Here is a 13,653-nt window from a genome sequence, read left to right as displayed (position 1 = left end):
CTTGAATACAAAATCGCACGCATATTAGGGCGTATCGAATTTCGAGACTTGTAAGGTCCGTGATCGACTTTCATCGACTTTGTGCTTCCAATATGATATCTCGGATAGTTGAGAGTATTTTTGAATAAGATTTCCTAGTAGAACGTAGAACATTGAATGAAAACTCTACAAAACTGCAGAAGATGACGATCGGCGAAAAGGTGTCCCTGGCAGATATTACCTAACATCGAAAATCTGACCTTTCAGACTTTTACTTATATTTCGTGATAGACAAATGATTATGATTATCTTGTGGTGTGAGGTTGTAGTGGAAGTCAAGTACTACCCGGTCGATGAACCATCTGAAACCACTTTTTTAACATATTTGAATGGACTATTTAAACGTATCCATGTCGCTCACGAAGTATAGACACTGCAACCAGTGTTGGTAAGTCAAGGACACCTTGACCAGTTATTATACACAACATGCCATGACAGTAGCTGAACGCTTATACAATTCATGCTCGAACTGATGCGCCCTTCGCACTTTCTTACTTAAAATTCATTTATTGACGCCTTTGCGAACTTTTGGTAGCCAGTAACCAGCTGCTATATGGAACCACTTCGTCAAAAATGATTCTTTAGATTTAGATTTTTTCCGACAGGAAGAATTCTCAAATCTGTTACTTCTTTTGATCCAAGCATTTTAACCAGAACATTAGAACATTACGTCCGTAGTTCCAAGTTTTTATTTTGACGAATGGATACGCGGATTCTAACTCGTCAAAATAAAAATTTGGAAGCACGTACGTACTGTGCTTTACGTGATTAGGGAATGTAAATGCATATTTCATATGAGCGAAGCGTAACATGTAAAATCTTTCACTTCATTAGTTTTGCCATACATTTTTGCTGCAACACAATTATCCAGAGCTCATCGTTTATTTTTTGTCGGCACTGGCAGTAACAGAAAATTGTAAAATTTACAATGTAAATTCCACTGACACTCGATCATTTGTTAATGCCATTTATTGGATAAAAAATCGTCTCTTCAACGTGAACATGTTTAATGTAATTCGACAGGGAGTTTCGTTTTTATCAACTGACAACATCTTGAACGCTCCGATAACGGAAAAAAACTTTTCAGTTTGCCTTAAACGTAAGACTATACTCAAATCCATTCAATGTGCCAATTACAAAGTATTTATTTAATAAAAATTAATTTATTTGTTTATCCATCATGTGTGATATACCTCAACAATAATACAACATAAAAATAAATTGGATAATCTCTTGTCGTCTTATATAAAATTCCCTTTGTATATCTGGTAGGTTTATATGGATAGGTATGTATATGATGTGTGTGCACATCGCAGACAACGCAGAGCATCATTTTATTTTCACTTAAATTGGTTAAATGTGTTCCATGATGAGTTCGTTTTACGCGATTCTTGTGCAATGGAATAGATATCTGTATTAGATGCTCGCGCATAACACATCATCAGTCCTATACCGACTTGATAAATGCTATTGAAAATTGAAACATAAAACTGATTAAGATTTCAATTTAAAAATTAATAATTTCTTTTGGCAAAAGAATCGCATATGTGTATATTGGGCATGGACATGAATGTAGCATTTATTATGCTGTGGAGTGTAGGTTGTTGTTTTCAGATTTTTTTTTTCATTTCATCCGCTTGTAAGTGGTGTTTCCGAATAAGTGGGTGGATTGGACTTATGAAATGAAACATGAGCTTATGAGGAAATTACAAACGCTATGAACGAATGTAAAAATTAATTTGCATTCGGTTGTTGTCTTGGTTTTTGTGACTCTTTTTCTCACAAGTCTTATTAAAATTGCATCTTGATCGATCCAACTAAGTAACTGAGAAGTTACCAACTAAGGCGCAAATACGGACAGTAAGCTAAATGATTATGTACTGATCTTCTATCCCAAAATCATCAGGGTTCGATTTGTCAGACAGAGTTCCGTATGGAATTTTTCTAGCTGATATATGACACATTGGTATCGTCCTAAAGTTGACTCAAGCTTCATAATTTGGGTAGTTGCGTTGTGTTTGGTGGCTGCAACCTCGGCTGCAACGATATGCACGCATATCTTATATATCTCGGCTACATTTCGACAACATTTATAAGTTACGCACCTAACTCTCCTCAGAGTATTTGTCTACTTCATGGCATATGGTTCAAATGACACGTTGGACCGGTGGTCCAGACTGAACTACGAAACTCTTTGATGATTAGAGTACTGACAAATACTTGAGTCTTCAGAGTAATTGGATACTGAAGTGATGATGCTAACTCCCTCACCTGTTACGGATGTATATTATCTGTTATCAGTAAAGACTTCATAAATAAAGACAACCGTTCATATATAGAAAAAAAAACAGGTCCATACTTAGATCGAATGAAGTAATTGATCCGACATTAAGCATTTTAAGCAGTCTGTAAAAGGCTAAGTTGAAGATTATCTTTCTATAATAAAGATTGATTGTCGACACTTTGTTTTCATTTAATACAAATAAGTTGGCGAACTTAAAATGCATCAATATGAGAAGTAGAATGTTCTTCATCATCTCCAATTCATCGACCAAATTTTAGACTTTGGAAACGGGACTACGAAAAGTGGAGGAGGGTATAACATCTGTTATCGACTTCAACGACCAAAATTGAGACGACCCACAGTTAAAAGATCAAACAGTAGGCGATACTTTGAACGATAGAAGTAATAGATTTAATGATAATATCACGATACGCGCGCCGTTTCCAGAATTTTAATTTGAATCGAAAACCTATCAGGAAATGTGAGAAACCAGTAAAAAGTTTCCAAACATTGAATTGGCCAATTATTTTAAGAGGCATCGAGTAGTTCACGAAAATTTCACGATTTCACCCAAAAGGATTCTGATGAAAAGATATCGGACCGATGCCTCTTCACAAATTTCAAATCAAATAGATGTCACTGCTTTCAGCTCATTTGCTAGGTTAGGTCAAATATACAAAATTTCTATGTTCACTTCAGTCTGCAGGGACTATTTTCGTATTTTTTTCTGTGGAAAAATCGGGAAATTGTGAAAATCGAGAAAATTGGAAAAATTGGAAAAGTCGAGACAATAAAGAAAATATTTCCTTAAAATTAGTCCCTGGTTTAATGTCATCAGCTTTCAATTATGATGCTCAACAGAAAACGTTCACAAAATTAATGTCTACCTACGGCTAGCACCTTTTATTTCTAATAATAAACTGTAGTCACATAGAAGTGTTAGTCTAAATTTTTACAAAATTGAAATAGATAAGCCACCGTCAAGCTGGAGTTCTTTTCCATTGATGAAACTGGCCAAAGGTGACGATAAATATATTACTGACTTAGCAATGTCCATTGGAACACCGGCTCTCTTTAATGTTGACGCTGCAATCTGGCTCGCAATTAATGTTGGACGGACGGATGGGTCGAGCAACCGAAAGATACGAGTGCCATCTATGACTGTGGGACTGAAAATTTTTTGGTTTAAAAAATGTCAAAAAATAGTGGAATTTGGATTTTCGAGTGTTGTACGTTCGAAGGCAAGCGTTATAAAATGCTACTCTTGAAGTACAAATTGAAATCTTTTTAACGATTTTACGAAAATTTATTTTCTATTCAAACAGTGATATTTTACTCACTGCGCGAAAACTCTACCTCCCGTTTTTGAGTAGATTTTGACATAGACCAATACACACAAGGTGTACGTACACTATGCATTGGTGTTAAGTAATCGATAGACTGTGAAGAAAATTAGTCAGTGAGGAAGGAATGCATTTTCACATCGCCGGCCAGAAATAGTATATTAAGTCCTTGCTTGAACGTTTGCTGTCTTGGCATATGTGAACTTTGCGGAACGAGTCGAAGGCGAACGGAGTAATCACACAAGCCACAACAATAAGTTACAAGCAATTACGTAAGATTTATATGCTTTGGTACGGTAAGTTCATTTTCTCTGGCACAAACAGTGACAGTAAGTGCACTTTACCATGCATAATCAATCATGTAAATAGTCATTTTCTCCCCTCCGCTGAAACTACCGTGGTGCACTAGATTTAACTATTTACAACCCCAGAGTTTCTATAAGTAGCGAGAAAGAAAGTTATGTAATTTCTACTTTTGCGTCGTTTTTTTATGTAAAATGTGTATCGGTTGATTTGTGACACTTTCTCATTAAGTCGTTGTTCGAGTCGTTGTTCTGTTCAGGCTTGTAGCAAGCACAATTGTTTGAAATCAGTTAATCCAAAACAGACATACTATTTGTTGTTCGTGTGTAAAGTTATGTACTTCAGTCGTAGTAAAAACGTTGAACAGTCACGTTTTCGTGTGAATTCTGACCTTATCATTGACGTTGAGTTATGAATAAAATTGTATAGTTCCATGTGTTAGTAACTAAAGGACAGCTTTCAAAGTTTTGCACACGTAAAACATCCCACTTCTTCGTATCTAAGATGTTTTTTCTGGCTTTTATCATTTTTCTCATTTGTCATTTCAAATTAAAAATAAGAGGAAACGGAGAGGAACAGCAGTAACATCTGATACAGAAATAGGATTTTTTACGTGGGCGCCGCAGTATGCAATTTTTTTAGCTGTTAACTAACCTTATCACATTCACTCGACAGTTGCTACCCAGGTCATGAGTCAATGTCATTGCAAATGCAATTAGAGCATTTTTGCCCATACTATACGCAGCACTTGATGTAACCTATAGACAAATCCAATTCACATAACGAAATTATCTTTTCAATAAAATTTTCCAAACCGGACTCCGTGCAAATAAGCTGGCCATAAGAATAATCGTACCGTTCCTATTTACGATATATGGGGCTACCAAACGAGTTAAGTCGATCTGCGCCTCTTCATTAATGGCTCGTGACTCTAAGTAAACCTCTTTGAATTTCGGATCTTGGATGGGCGCAAAGCTACCGATTCCAGCATTATTAACTAAAATGTCAATGTGTCCATAGGCCTTGATAGTTTCATTTACGAGTTTTGCAACATTGCCAGGAATCGTGAGGTCAAGTTGTAGACCAATTGGCTGAAAAGAGATTTTCTTCAAGTGAAACTATTTTGACCTTAACAGCCACGTTGAATTTTACTTCGACATTCGTCGACAGTTTGCTTAATCCGTGTTAAATTTCTGCCAGTCACTACCACTTTAGCTCCCAAATAAGAAAAGAGACGTACTGTTGCAGACCCTAAACCGGAATTGGAACCAGTTACGAGTGCAACTTTTCCAGTAAAATCCAACGAGTTCTCAACTGCGCGGAATTCTTTCATAGTTATTGGAATATCGTCTACGTCTCCATTGATAATGGAAACGTAATGAACGAAAATTAAGACGATACAAATGGCCGCACTTTTCATGTTTTCACTTTTCACGAAAATTTATTTTTCTTACTACAAACTGATGCGAACTTCTGATCTGGTGAACGGAAAATTTGCAATTGAATTTTTTTTTACTGTCGACACGATTATAAATTCCACTTCTCTTTGCTTAATGCTAATGAACTGTGAATGAGTCGCTGGAGCCAAGAATTATTTATTTGCGCAAATGATACGTTTTGAATTGACTTTGCTGGTTAAATATTGTTATTCAAAATTTTCCTTTTGCCATTTGAATAAATATGGGACTAAGTAAGTAACCATCTTCAGACGATCATCTCATCAAATAAAACGAACAACTTCGCATTTCAATTTTAACTCCAAATTTTGGGGAATTAGTCAACAATTAAAATTGCAGATGACAGTATTGTTGTTAAATAGCACGGCAGTGTCAAGTAAACAATCGATAGTTTACATGAACATTTCGCTGTCTATAGGTAACTGGAATAATAAAAATTTCAGTTCCGGTTTCAGAGGACGTCAGTGAAATTTAGACATTAATTGGTCTCCGATGTTTATCAGCTGGTCCACTCATACAATAATAATTGGTTATATGTTTCTATACAGTTTTACCACTGCCCTGCGCGTGTGTGTAACTATTTCGCGCGTAGAAACAAGCACTTTTGTTCAAATGATTGTGCCAGCTGAAAAACAGGTGAAGCACAACACGTTCACTAAATTTTACTGATATCGGACGTCCACTGCACGAAAACTTTCTTCAAACGGTTCCAATTTTGATTTATTGTGATAATTGAAAAAATTGAAGAAATTGCGAAAATTCAAAAATTCAAAAATTTGGGAAAATAATGAACAATTGAGACAAAAATTTTCCTAGAAAAAGTCCCTGGTTCATTGTCATCCTCTTTTCCATAAGATGATCAACTACAATCGAAAGGTTCGTTCCCGGAAAAGTTCACAAAATGAATGTCTAGCAACGTCTAGCAACCTTTATTTCTAATAATAAAATGCCGTTACATAGAAGAGTTAGTCTAAATTTTTACAAAATTGAAATAGATAAGCCACCGTCAAGCTGGAGTTCTTTCCCATTGATGAAACTGGCCAAAGGTGACGATAAATATATTACTGACTTAGCTATGTCCATTGGAACACCGGCTCTCTTTAATGTAGACGATGCAATCTGGTTCGCAATTAATGTTGGACGGACGGATGGGTCAAGCAATCGAAAGATACGAGTGCCATCTATGACTGTGGGACTGATAAATTTAAGGTTTAAGTAAAAAATGTCAAGAAATTGTGGAAATTGGATTTTTGAGTGTTAATGAGGCGAAGGCAAGCGGTAAAAAATGTGACTATTTAAGTACAAATTTAATTTTGTTAACGAGTTTCAACAATGTGATGTAGAGAGTATTTGTTTAAAAAATAATTTTCCGAACACAAATGCATTTTACTCACAGCGCCAAAACTCTCCCTCTTTTTTTAGTAGATTTCGACATAGACCAATACACACAAGATCTGCGTATTGGTTTTAAGTAATGAATAGATTGTGAAGGAAATTAGTCGGTGGGAAAAGAATGAATTTTTCATAACACAGGCGAAAAAATAGTCATTTTCTCCCCTCCGCTGAAACTTCGGGAGCCTTTGTTGAGAAAAACGTTGTGTTTGCCTCGGGAAGACAGTTGGAATTTTCTCTGGTGACTTATGACCAGAGCGTAGCGAAATGCAATTTCCAACTTCTTTCCCTATTCCCTAAAACACTCCCACTTCCAGTAAATACCTGACAATTAGGCAAATGATGGAAATAGTCTCATTGTGTTTTCGAAACCACTTCCTTCCATGCTGCACTAGATTTCAATATATAATTTACAACGCTAGATGTTCTATTATTTATATATAACGCTTGTGAGGGAAGGGAGGGAATGAGATACGTTGGACAGTCACGTTTTCGTGTAAATGATGTCCTCGTCATTGACGTTAAGTTTCGAATAAAATTGTATAATTGCCTGTGCTAGTAACTAAAAAAAGCTTCCCAAGAAATCGATTTTGGTTCCGATTTCATTTTTGTACTGTTCCGCACACGTAAAAAATCCCACTTTCGTATAGAAGTTGTTCTGGTTTTCCTCATTGGCAATTTCAAATCGTAGACATCATAGACACGGGAGAGGAACATTTTTTTGCATTTTTTTGAAATTGTTAACTAACCTTATCACATTCACTCGACAGTTGCTACCCAGGTCATGAGTCAATGTCATTGCAAATGCAATTAGAGCATTTTTGCCCATACTATACGCAGAACTTGATGTAACCTAAAGACAAATCCAATTCACATAACGAAATTATCTTTTCAATGAAATTTTCCAAACCGGATTCCGTGCAAATAAGCTGGTCATAAGAATAATCGTACCGTTCCTCTCTACGATATATGGGGCTACCAAACTAGTTAAGTCGATCTGCGCCTCTTCATTAATGGCTCGAGACTCTAAGTAAACATCTATGAATTTCGGATCTTGGATGGTCGCAAAGCTACCGATTCCAGCATTATTAACTAAAATGTCAATGTGTCCATAGGCCTCGATAGTTTCGTTTACGAGTTTTGCAACATTGCCAGGAATCGTGAGATCAAGTTGTAGACCAATTGGCTGAAAAGAGATTTTCTTTAAGTGAAACTATTTTGACCTTAACAGCCACGTTGAATTTTACTTTATAGTCATACGGAGACAGTTTCCTACATTCGTCGACAGTTTGCTTAATCCGTGTTAAATTTCTGCCAGTCACTACCACTTTAGCTCCCAAATAAGAAAAGAGACGTACTGTTGCAGACCCTAAACCGGAGTTGGAACCAGTTACGAGCGCAACTTTCCCAGTAAAATCCAATGAGTTTTTAACTGCTCGGAATTCTCGCAGAGTTATTGGTATATCGTCTACGTCTCCATTGATAATGGAAATGTATTGAACGAAAATTGCGACGAAACAAATGGCCGTACTTTTCATGGTTTCACTTTTCACGAAAATTTACTTTCCTCACCGCAAACTGATACGAACTTCTGATCCGATGAACGGAAAATTTGCAATTGAATTATCTTTACCGTCGTCTCGGTTATAAATTCTACGTCTCTTTGCTTTTAATGCTAATGAACTGCGAATGAGTCGCTGGAACCAAGAATTATCTATTTGCACAAATGATACGTTTTGAATTGACTTTGCTGGTTAAATATTTTTATTCAAAATTTTTCTTTTATCTTCTTAAATATGTGTTTCATTTGATTAAATATGCGACAATGAATCTGCAACTATGTAATCATCTCTAGACGATCATCTCATCAAATAAAACGAATACCTTCGCATTTTAATTAATTAAAAAAAACTCCAAAATTTGGTGAATTATTTAGCAAAAATTAAAATTGCAGATGGCAGTCATCTGATGACAAACTTGTTGTTAAATAGCAACGGCAGTGTCAAGTAAACAATCGATAGTTTACATAAACATTTCGTCGTCGTGGCTATAGGTAACTGGAATAATAAAAAAAATAGTTCCGTTTACAGGGGACGTCAGTGAAATTTAGACATGAACTTGCCTCCATCCAATTTGCAAGTAAAATTGCTCATACGTCTTTATACAGTTTTATCACTGCCCTGCACGTATGTGTAACTATTTCACGCGTATAAACATGTACTTTTGTTCAAATGATTGGCCCAGCTGAAAAACAGCTGAAGCACTATACGTTGCCTAAATTTTTCTGACATCGGACGTCCACTTTCTTTAAAAGGTTCCAATTTTGATTTACATTCGAAATAATGTGAGCTGTGAGCATGTGTCACATGAAAAAAATTTAAATTCTTCATGAACTATATTTGGGAAAATATTTTCGTATATTTTCACTTTTCCCCAAATTTCCCAAAAAATTGTTTGGTAAAATTGGAAAAAACGAAAAATGTTGAGTTGGGAAAATACAGGAAAATGTTTTACTAAAAATAGAACTTTGCGACTCAGGGACTATTTTTGTAAAAGCACTTTCTTATATTTTCCCTAATTTCTCTTATCTCGTTCCTAATTTTCTAAATTGGACAAATTTGGGAAAATCGTTTTTCAAAAAGAGTCCATGTAAGTTATACCTGTCATTATTAGTATATTACTTCCGAGGTTCCAAGTTGTGTATTTGATAAGTGGGGTGTTACAGCCCGACCCGAAGGGGAGGACTGTATTCCCCACTTGTCAAATGACAACTTGGAACCTCGTAAGTACAATGCTTTACGTGATTAGGCAATGTAAATGAAAATGAAACATGCCGTAACACGCAAAATACTTCACTTATCGGTCGAAGAGAAGTTTAGGTATTTGATTTGCCAATTTACTGAAATTTACTGAAGTTTACCTAAGATATACCGAATTTATTATTTGATTAATTCAGTAAAGTTTCGGTAAATTTCAGTAAATTTAGTAAAAAAATTTGCCAATAATATGCCCTGTCACACATTCTGATCTAATCAACTCAAATGGTTGGAACTTTATCGGTTGATTTTACTGATTATTCTTGTCACATGTCACAGTGAATTATCACTAAAATTGAGGAACCAGTCTCTTCAATTAATCAGATGGAATGGACATATTTGCATTAATTGGTGTATCGTACTGTTTGTACATTCTAATTTGGTTCCTAATTGCATGTATTGCTGATTGTGATGTTATTACGTTCTTGGCGGTGCATTTCGGAAAGTCTCCAGGTAATTCTACGAAACCAAATGTTTCTTCGATAAAATCCGGAGAAAAACACTTTTACAGCACCAGAATTCTCACGAAAAGTGGTATGGGTAACAGGGGCATCAAGTGGCATTGGCGAAGCGTTGGCAAAAAATTTGGCCCGCTATAATGCTCGTCTTGTGATTTCTGCGCGAAGGAAAGATGAACTTGAACGAGTGAAACAGGAATGTTTAGGTTGGTCTTGATTCGGTTACGCTGCTCTATTGTTTGTAAAATGGTTTTAACTTACAGCATTAAATCGAAAATTAAAGGACAAAGATATCTTAGTACTCGATTTTGATATGTTGGATTATGCAGTCCACGAATCAAAATTCGAAAAAGTTGTGGATCACTTTGGCAAGGTGAGTACTGATGATCAATCCTAAATTTGTTTATTGAAAGTATTACATCGATGCCATGCAGTTAGATTTACTAATAAGTAACGCAGGCAGAGCGCAAAGAGCTCGTTGGCAAAGTATCGAATTGGAAGTGGACAAAAGCTTGTTTGACCTGAACGTTTTTTCACTAATAAACTTGAACAGAATTGCTGTCCGCTACTTTACGAAGACAGGAAACGTCGGTGGACTAGCAATTACTTCTAGTATTGCAGGAAAGTTTGGAGCTCCTGAGTGCGGTTCATATACAGGCTCAAAGCACGCATTGCATGTGAGATCCCAGATAATCCATTTATTTCATTCTTGTTGGATGTCTTCTTGTCCTAGGGCTATTTTGAGTCTCTGAGAAATGAGATTAGCAGCAATAAGATATCAATCACTATGCTTTGTCCAGGACCTGTATTTTCGGATATTACGAGGGAAGCTTTTGCTACTAAAATTGGCGAGGTGACAAAAACAAAACAAAAATTATGCTGAAAAAACATTAGCGAAAATCCTTTTCGATGCAGAAAGTGGATATAGTTATCCAGCCCACGGATAGAAGAATGGCAACGGACCGATGTGCCTACCTTTGCTTGGTTGCCATCGCTAATAAATTGGATGAATCTTGGCAAGCATTGTTTCCTCTCATCATTGTTACACATTTCCTCAGAAACCGCTCGTTCCTGATATCGAGGTTTGTGTTCTTTTTGAATTTTAAATTAGCAGATTAGTCGATTTTTGGCTTAATGAATTCATTGATTGATACTAGGCTCATGAGTCTGATCGACGTTAAAGGATTAACAGCAAAAATTCGAGGTACACGGTGGAATGACTTGAAAGAAGAGTGAAATCAATGGATTATTAAACTATTTAGATGACAAAAATTGCTGTTTGAAATATAAAGAGCGAAGGTTTAGTCCCATTTGTTGTAATGTCTTAAGGGTAGATGTCTGCATGGTCCACTATTCATCTTTTAACGGCATTGACGACTATAATAAGCGATGGAAGCCAGTTAGTGTTGACATATGAAGGAAAATATATGTTACTACCATAGAAGTACTAGATTTTACAACAGAAATAAATTGATACGTTCATCGAAAGAAGTAATAGATCGTTAGATCGTTAGAACTTGACTACAATCTATCTATAATAAAACACTCAAAAATTTGTAGGAGAATAGCTTCTGCCAAATACATGTTCACTAAATTCCACAGATGTCTCCTGTAAGATTTTCTTTCGAAACATTTCTTGACAGTGAAATGATTGCAATTTTGATTTACGTACGAAAAACACATATGCTGTCTCAGGGACATGCATCACATAAAAAGCGTTTAAATATAAATTACCTAACACTTTATCAACCCGTCGACGAGTAGGTTAAATATGTATAGTTTACACATTGTAATCTAATCAGTACAAATGTTTTGAACGATATCGGTTGAATTTTATCAGTAAAATTGATGAACCAGTCTCTTTGATTAATCAAAATAAATCAGACGGAATGGACATATTTTCAGTAGTTGGTGCATTGTACTGTTTGTACATTCTAATTTGGTTTCTAATTGCATGCATTGCTGATTGTGATGTTATTACATTCTTGGCGGTACATTTCGGAAAGTCTCCAGGTAATTCTACCAAACCAAACCAAATGTTTCTTCGATAAAATCCGGAGAAAAACACTTTTACAGGGTCGGAATTCTCACGAAAAGTGGTATGGGTAACAGGGGCATCAAGTGGCATTGGTGAAGCGTTGGCAAAAAAATTAGCCCGCTATAATGCTCGTCTTGTGATTTCTGCGCGAAGAAAAGATGAACTTGAACGAGTGAAACAGGAATGTTTGGGTTTGTTTCGATTCCATTACGCTTCGCTATTGTTTGTAAAATGGATGTAACTTTCAGCATTAAATCGAAAATTAAAGGACAAAGATATCTTAGTACTCGATTTTGATATGTTGGATTATGCAGTCCACGAATCAAAATTCAAGAAAGTGGTGGATCACTTTGGCAAGGTGAGTACTGATGATCAATCCTAATTTTGTTTCTTGAAAGTATTACATCGATGCCATGCAGCTAGATTTACTAATAAGTAACGCAGGCAGATCGCAAAGAGCTCGTTGGCAAAGTATCGAATTGGAAGTGGACAAAAGCATGTTTGACCTGAACGTTTTTTCACTGATAAACTTGAACCGCATTGCTGTCCGCTACTTTTCGAAGACAGGAAACGTTGGTGGACTAGCAATTACTTCTAGTATTGCAGGAATTATTGGAGCTCCTGACTGTGGATCATATACGGGAGCAAAGCACGCATTACATGTGAGCTCCCCGATAATTCATTTATTGCATTCTCATGTCTTAGTCATTGTCCTAGGGCTACTTTGAGTCTCTGAGAAATGAGATTAGGAGCAATAAGATATCAATCACTATGCTCTGTCCGGGACCTGTATTTTCGGATATTGTGAGGGAAGCCTTTACTACGAAAATGGGCGAGGTAACGAAAATAAATATTTTCAAGAACTTTAGCTAAAACCATTTCCAATGCAGAAAGTCAATAAAGTCTACCAACCCACGGAGAGGAGAATGACAGCAGACCGATGTGCCTACCTTTGCTTGGTAGCCATTGCAAATAAACTGGATGAGTCCTGGCAAGCATTATTTCCTCTCATCATTGTTACATATTTCCTCAGAAATTACTCGTTTCTTATATCAAGGTGGGTATCCCTTTCAGTTGTAAATCAGCTGATGAGTCAAATTGTTTGGGTTAATGAATGAATTAATTGATTCTAGGCTCATGACTCTGGTAGATGTTAAAGGTATTATAACAAAAGTCCGAGGTACACGGTATGACTTGAATGAAGAGTAACATCAACGAATTAATAAACGATTTGGATGACAAAAATTGCTGTTTCGAGTATTATGAGTGTAGATCTAGGCCCATCTGTGAATTGGACATCGATTCAACAGAGTTTATTTATTCGATTCTCACAAACCCTACTGGCGTCGACTAAAATAGTACAATTTCTTACATACTGTGTCAAACCAAAATGAAATGGAACAAAACTAATCAAAGCACAGCCTTGAAAAAGTGACAGACAAACAGCTGTAGCCAAAACTCTTACTGTTAAAGCAAGAAACGTTCCTCCGACACTCCAACATATCCGTTGCTTATAGACGAGT

At 36.2% G+C, this 13,653-nt stretch overlaps 3 protein-coding genes and 1 long non-coding RNA gene across 6 annotated transcripts; 2 read left to right on the top strand and 2 right to left on the bottom strand.

Moving 5' to 3' along the window:
* Positions 1–3,199: 3,199 nt before the first annotated feature.
* LOC119078794 lies at positions 3,200–5,080 on the bottom strand. Its single transcript, XR_005088053.1, has 3 exons — positions 4,785–5,080; positions 4,624–4,727; positions 3,200–3,492 (listed from the first exon to the last, which is right to left on the bottom strand). It is a non-coding gene; the product is annotated as an uncharacterized LOC119078794 (long non-coding RNA).
* Positions 5,081–6,330: 1,250 nt separating this feature from the next.
* On the bottom strand, positions 6,331–8,475 carry LOC119078767 (3-oxoacyl-[acyl-carrier-protein] reductase FabG-like). Its single transcript, XM_037186474.1, has 4 exons — positions 8,066–8,475; positions 7,729–8,004; positions 7,568–7,671; positions 6,331–6,621 (listed from the first exon to the last, which is right to left on the bottom strand). Exons 1-4 carry the CDS (start codon positions 8,354–8,356, stop codon positions 6,405–6,407), a joined length of 888 nt encoding a protein of 295 aa, XP_037042369.1. The 5' UTR covers positions 8,357–8,475; the 3' UTR covers positions 6,331–6,404.
* A 1,457-nt stretch (positions 8,476–9,932) lies between these two features.
* Positions 9,933–13,394, top strand: LOC119078760 (dehydrogenase/reductase SDR family member 7-like). 3 transcript variants are annotated; one of them, XM_037186468.1, is made up of 8 exons: positions 9,933–10,087; positions 10,146–10,298; positions 10,356–10,465; positions 10,527–10,769; positions 10,826–10,945; positions 11,008–11,174; positions 11,250–11,329; positions 13,341–13,394. In XM_037186468.1, exons 1-7 carry the CDS (start codon positions 9,964–9,966, stop codon positions 11,326–11,328), a joined length of 996 nt encoding a protein of 331 aa, XP_037042363.1. In that variant the 5' UTR covers positions 9,933–9,963; the 3' UTR covers position 11,329; positions 13,341–13,394. The 3 variants fall into 3 exon arrangements, with proteins under 3 accessions (XP_037042363.1, XP_037042360.1, XP_037042361.1); XM_037186465.1 differs by lacking the exon at positions 13,341–13,394 and adding an exon at positions 11,427–11,467 and having other exon boundaries at positions 11,250–11,377; XM_037186466.1 differs by lacking the exon at positions 13,341–13,394 and adding an exon at positions 11,422–11,444 and having other exon boundaries at positions 11,250–11,369.
* On the top strand, positions 11,931–13,369 carry LOC119078761 (dehydrogenase/reductase SDR family member 7-like). The gene is made up of 7 exons (XM_037186469.1): positions 11,931–12,105; positions 12,169–12,321; positions 12,379–12,488; positions 12,550–12,792; positions 12,848–12,967; positions 13,021–13,187; positions 13,264–13,369. Exons 1-7 carry the CDS (start codon positions 11,982–11,984, stop codon positions 13,337–13,339), a joined length of 993 nt encoding a protein of 330 aa, XP_037042364.1. The 5' UTR covers positions 11,931–11,981; the 3' UTR covers positions 13,340–13,369.
* Positions 13,395–13,653: the final 259 nt, after the last annotated feature.

This window comes from Bradysia coprophila, unplaced genomic scaffold (genome assembly GCF_014529535.1).
Source record: "Bradysia coprophila strain Holo2 unplaced genomic scaffold, BU_Bcop_v1 contig_297, whole genome shotgun sequence".
In the NCBI taxonomy this organism is placed as follows: Eukaryota; Metazoa; Arthropoda; class Insecta; order Diptera; family Sciaridae; genus Bradysia; species Bradysia coprophila.
This window is presented reverse-complemented; position numbering and strand designations above follow the sequence as displayed.

What these genes read in the sequence shown, in the direction of transcription:
- LOC119078760 (XM_037186468.1), top strand. Translation starts at nt 9,964, where the DNA reads ATGGACATATTTGCATTAATTGGTGTATCGTACTGTTTGTACATTCTA. An exon ending in GCTCAAAGCACGCATTGCAT is followed by an intron (nt 10,770 to 10,825) that starts GTGAGATCCCAG and finishes TTCTTGTCCTAG; the next exon opens with GGCTATTTTGAGTCTCTGAG. An exon ending in CGCTCGTTCCTGATATCGAG is followed by an intron (nt 11,175 to 11,249) that starts GTTTGTGTTCTT and finishes GATTGATACTAG; the next exon opens with GCTCATGAGTCTGATCGACG.
- LOC119078761 (XM_037186469.1), top strand. Translation starts at nt 11,982, where the DNA reads ATGGACATATTTTCAGTAGTTGGTGCATTGTACTGTTTGTACATTCTA. An exon ending in ACATTTCGGAAAGTCTCCAG is followed by an intron (nt 12,106 to 12,168) that starts GTAATTCTACCA and finishes ACACTTTTACAG; the next exon opens with GGTCGGAATTCTCACGAAAA. An exon ending in TACTCGTTTCTTATATCAAG is followed by an intron (nt 13,188 to 13,263) that starts GTGGGTATCCCT and finishes AATTGATTCTAG; the next exon opens with GCTCATGACTCTGGTAGATG.
- LOC119078767 (XM_037186474.1), bottom strand. Translation starts at nt 8,356, where the DNA reads ATGAAAAGTACGGCCATTTGTTTCGTCGCAATTTTCGTTCAATACATT. An exon ending in GCTTATTTGCACGGAATCCG is followed by an intron (nt 7,672 to 7,728) that starts GTTTGGAAAATT and finishes ATTTGTCTTTAG; the next exon opens with GTTACATCAAGTTCTGCGTA. An exon ending in TGTCGAGTGAATGTGATAAG is followed by an intron (nt 6,622 to 7,567) that starts GTTAGTTAACAA and finishes TAAATTTATCAG; the next exon opens with TCCCACAGTCATAGATGGCA.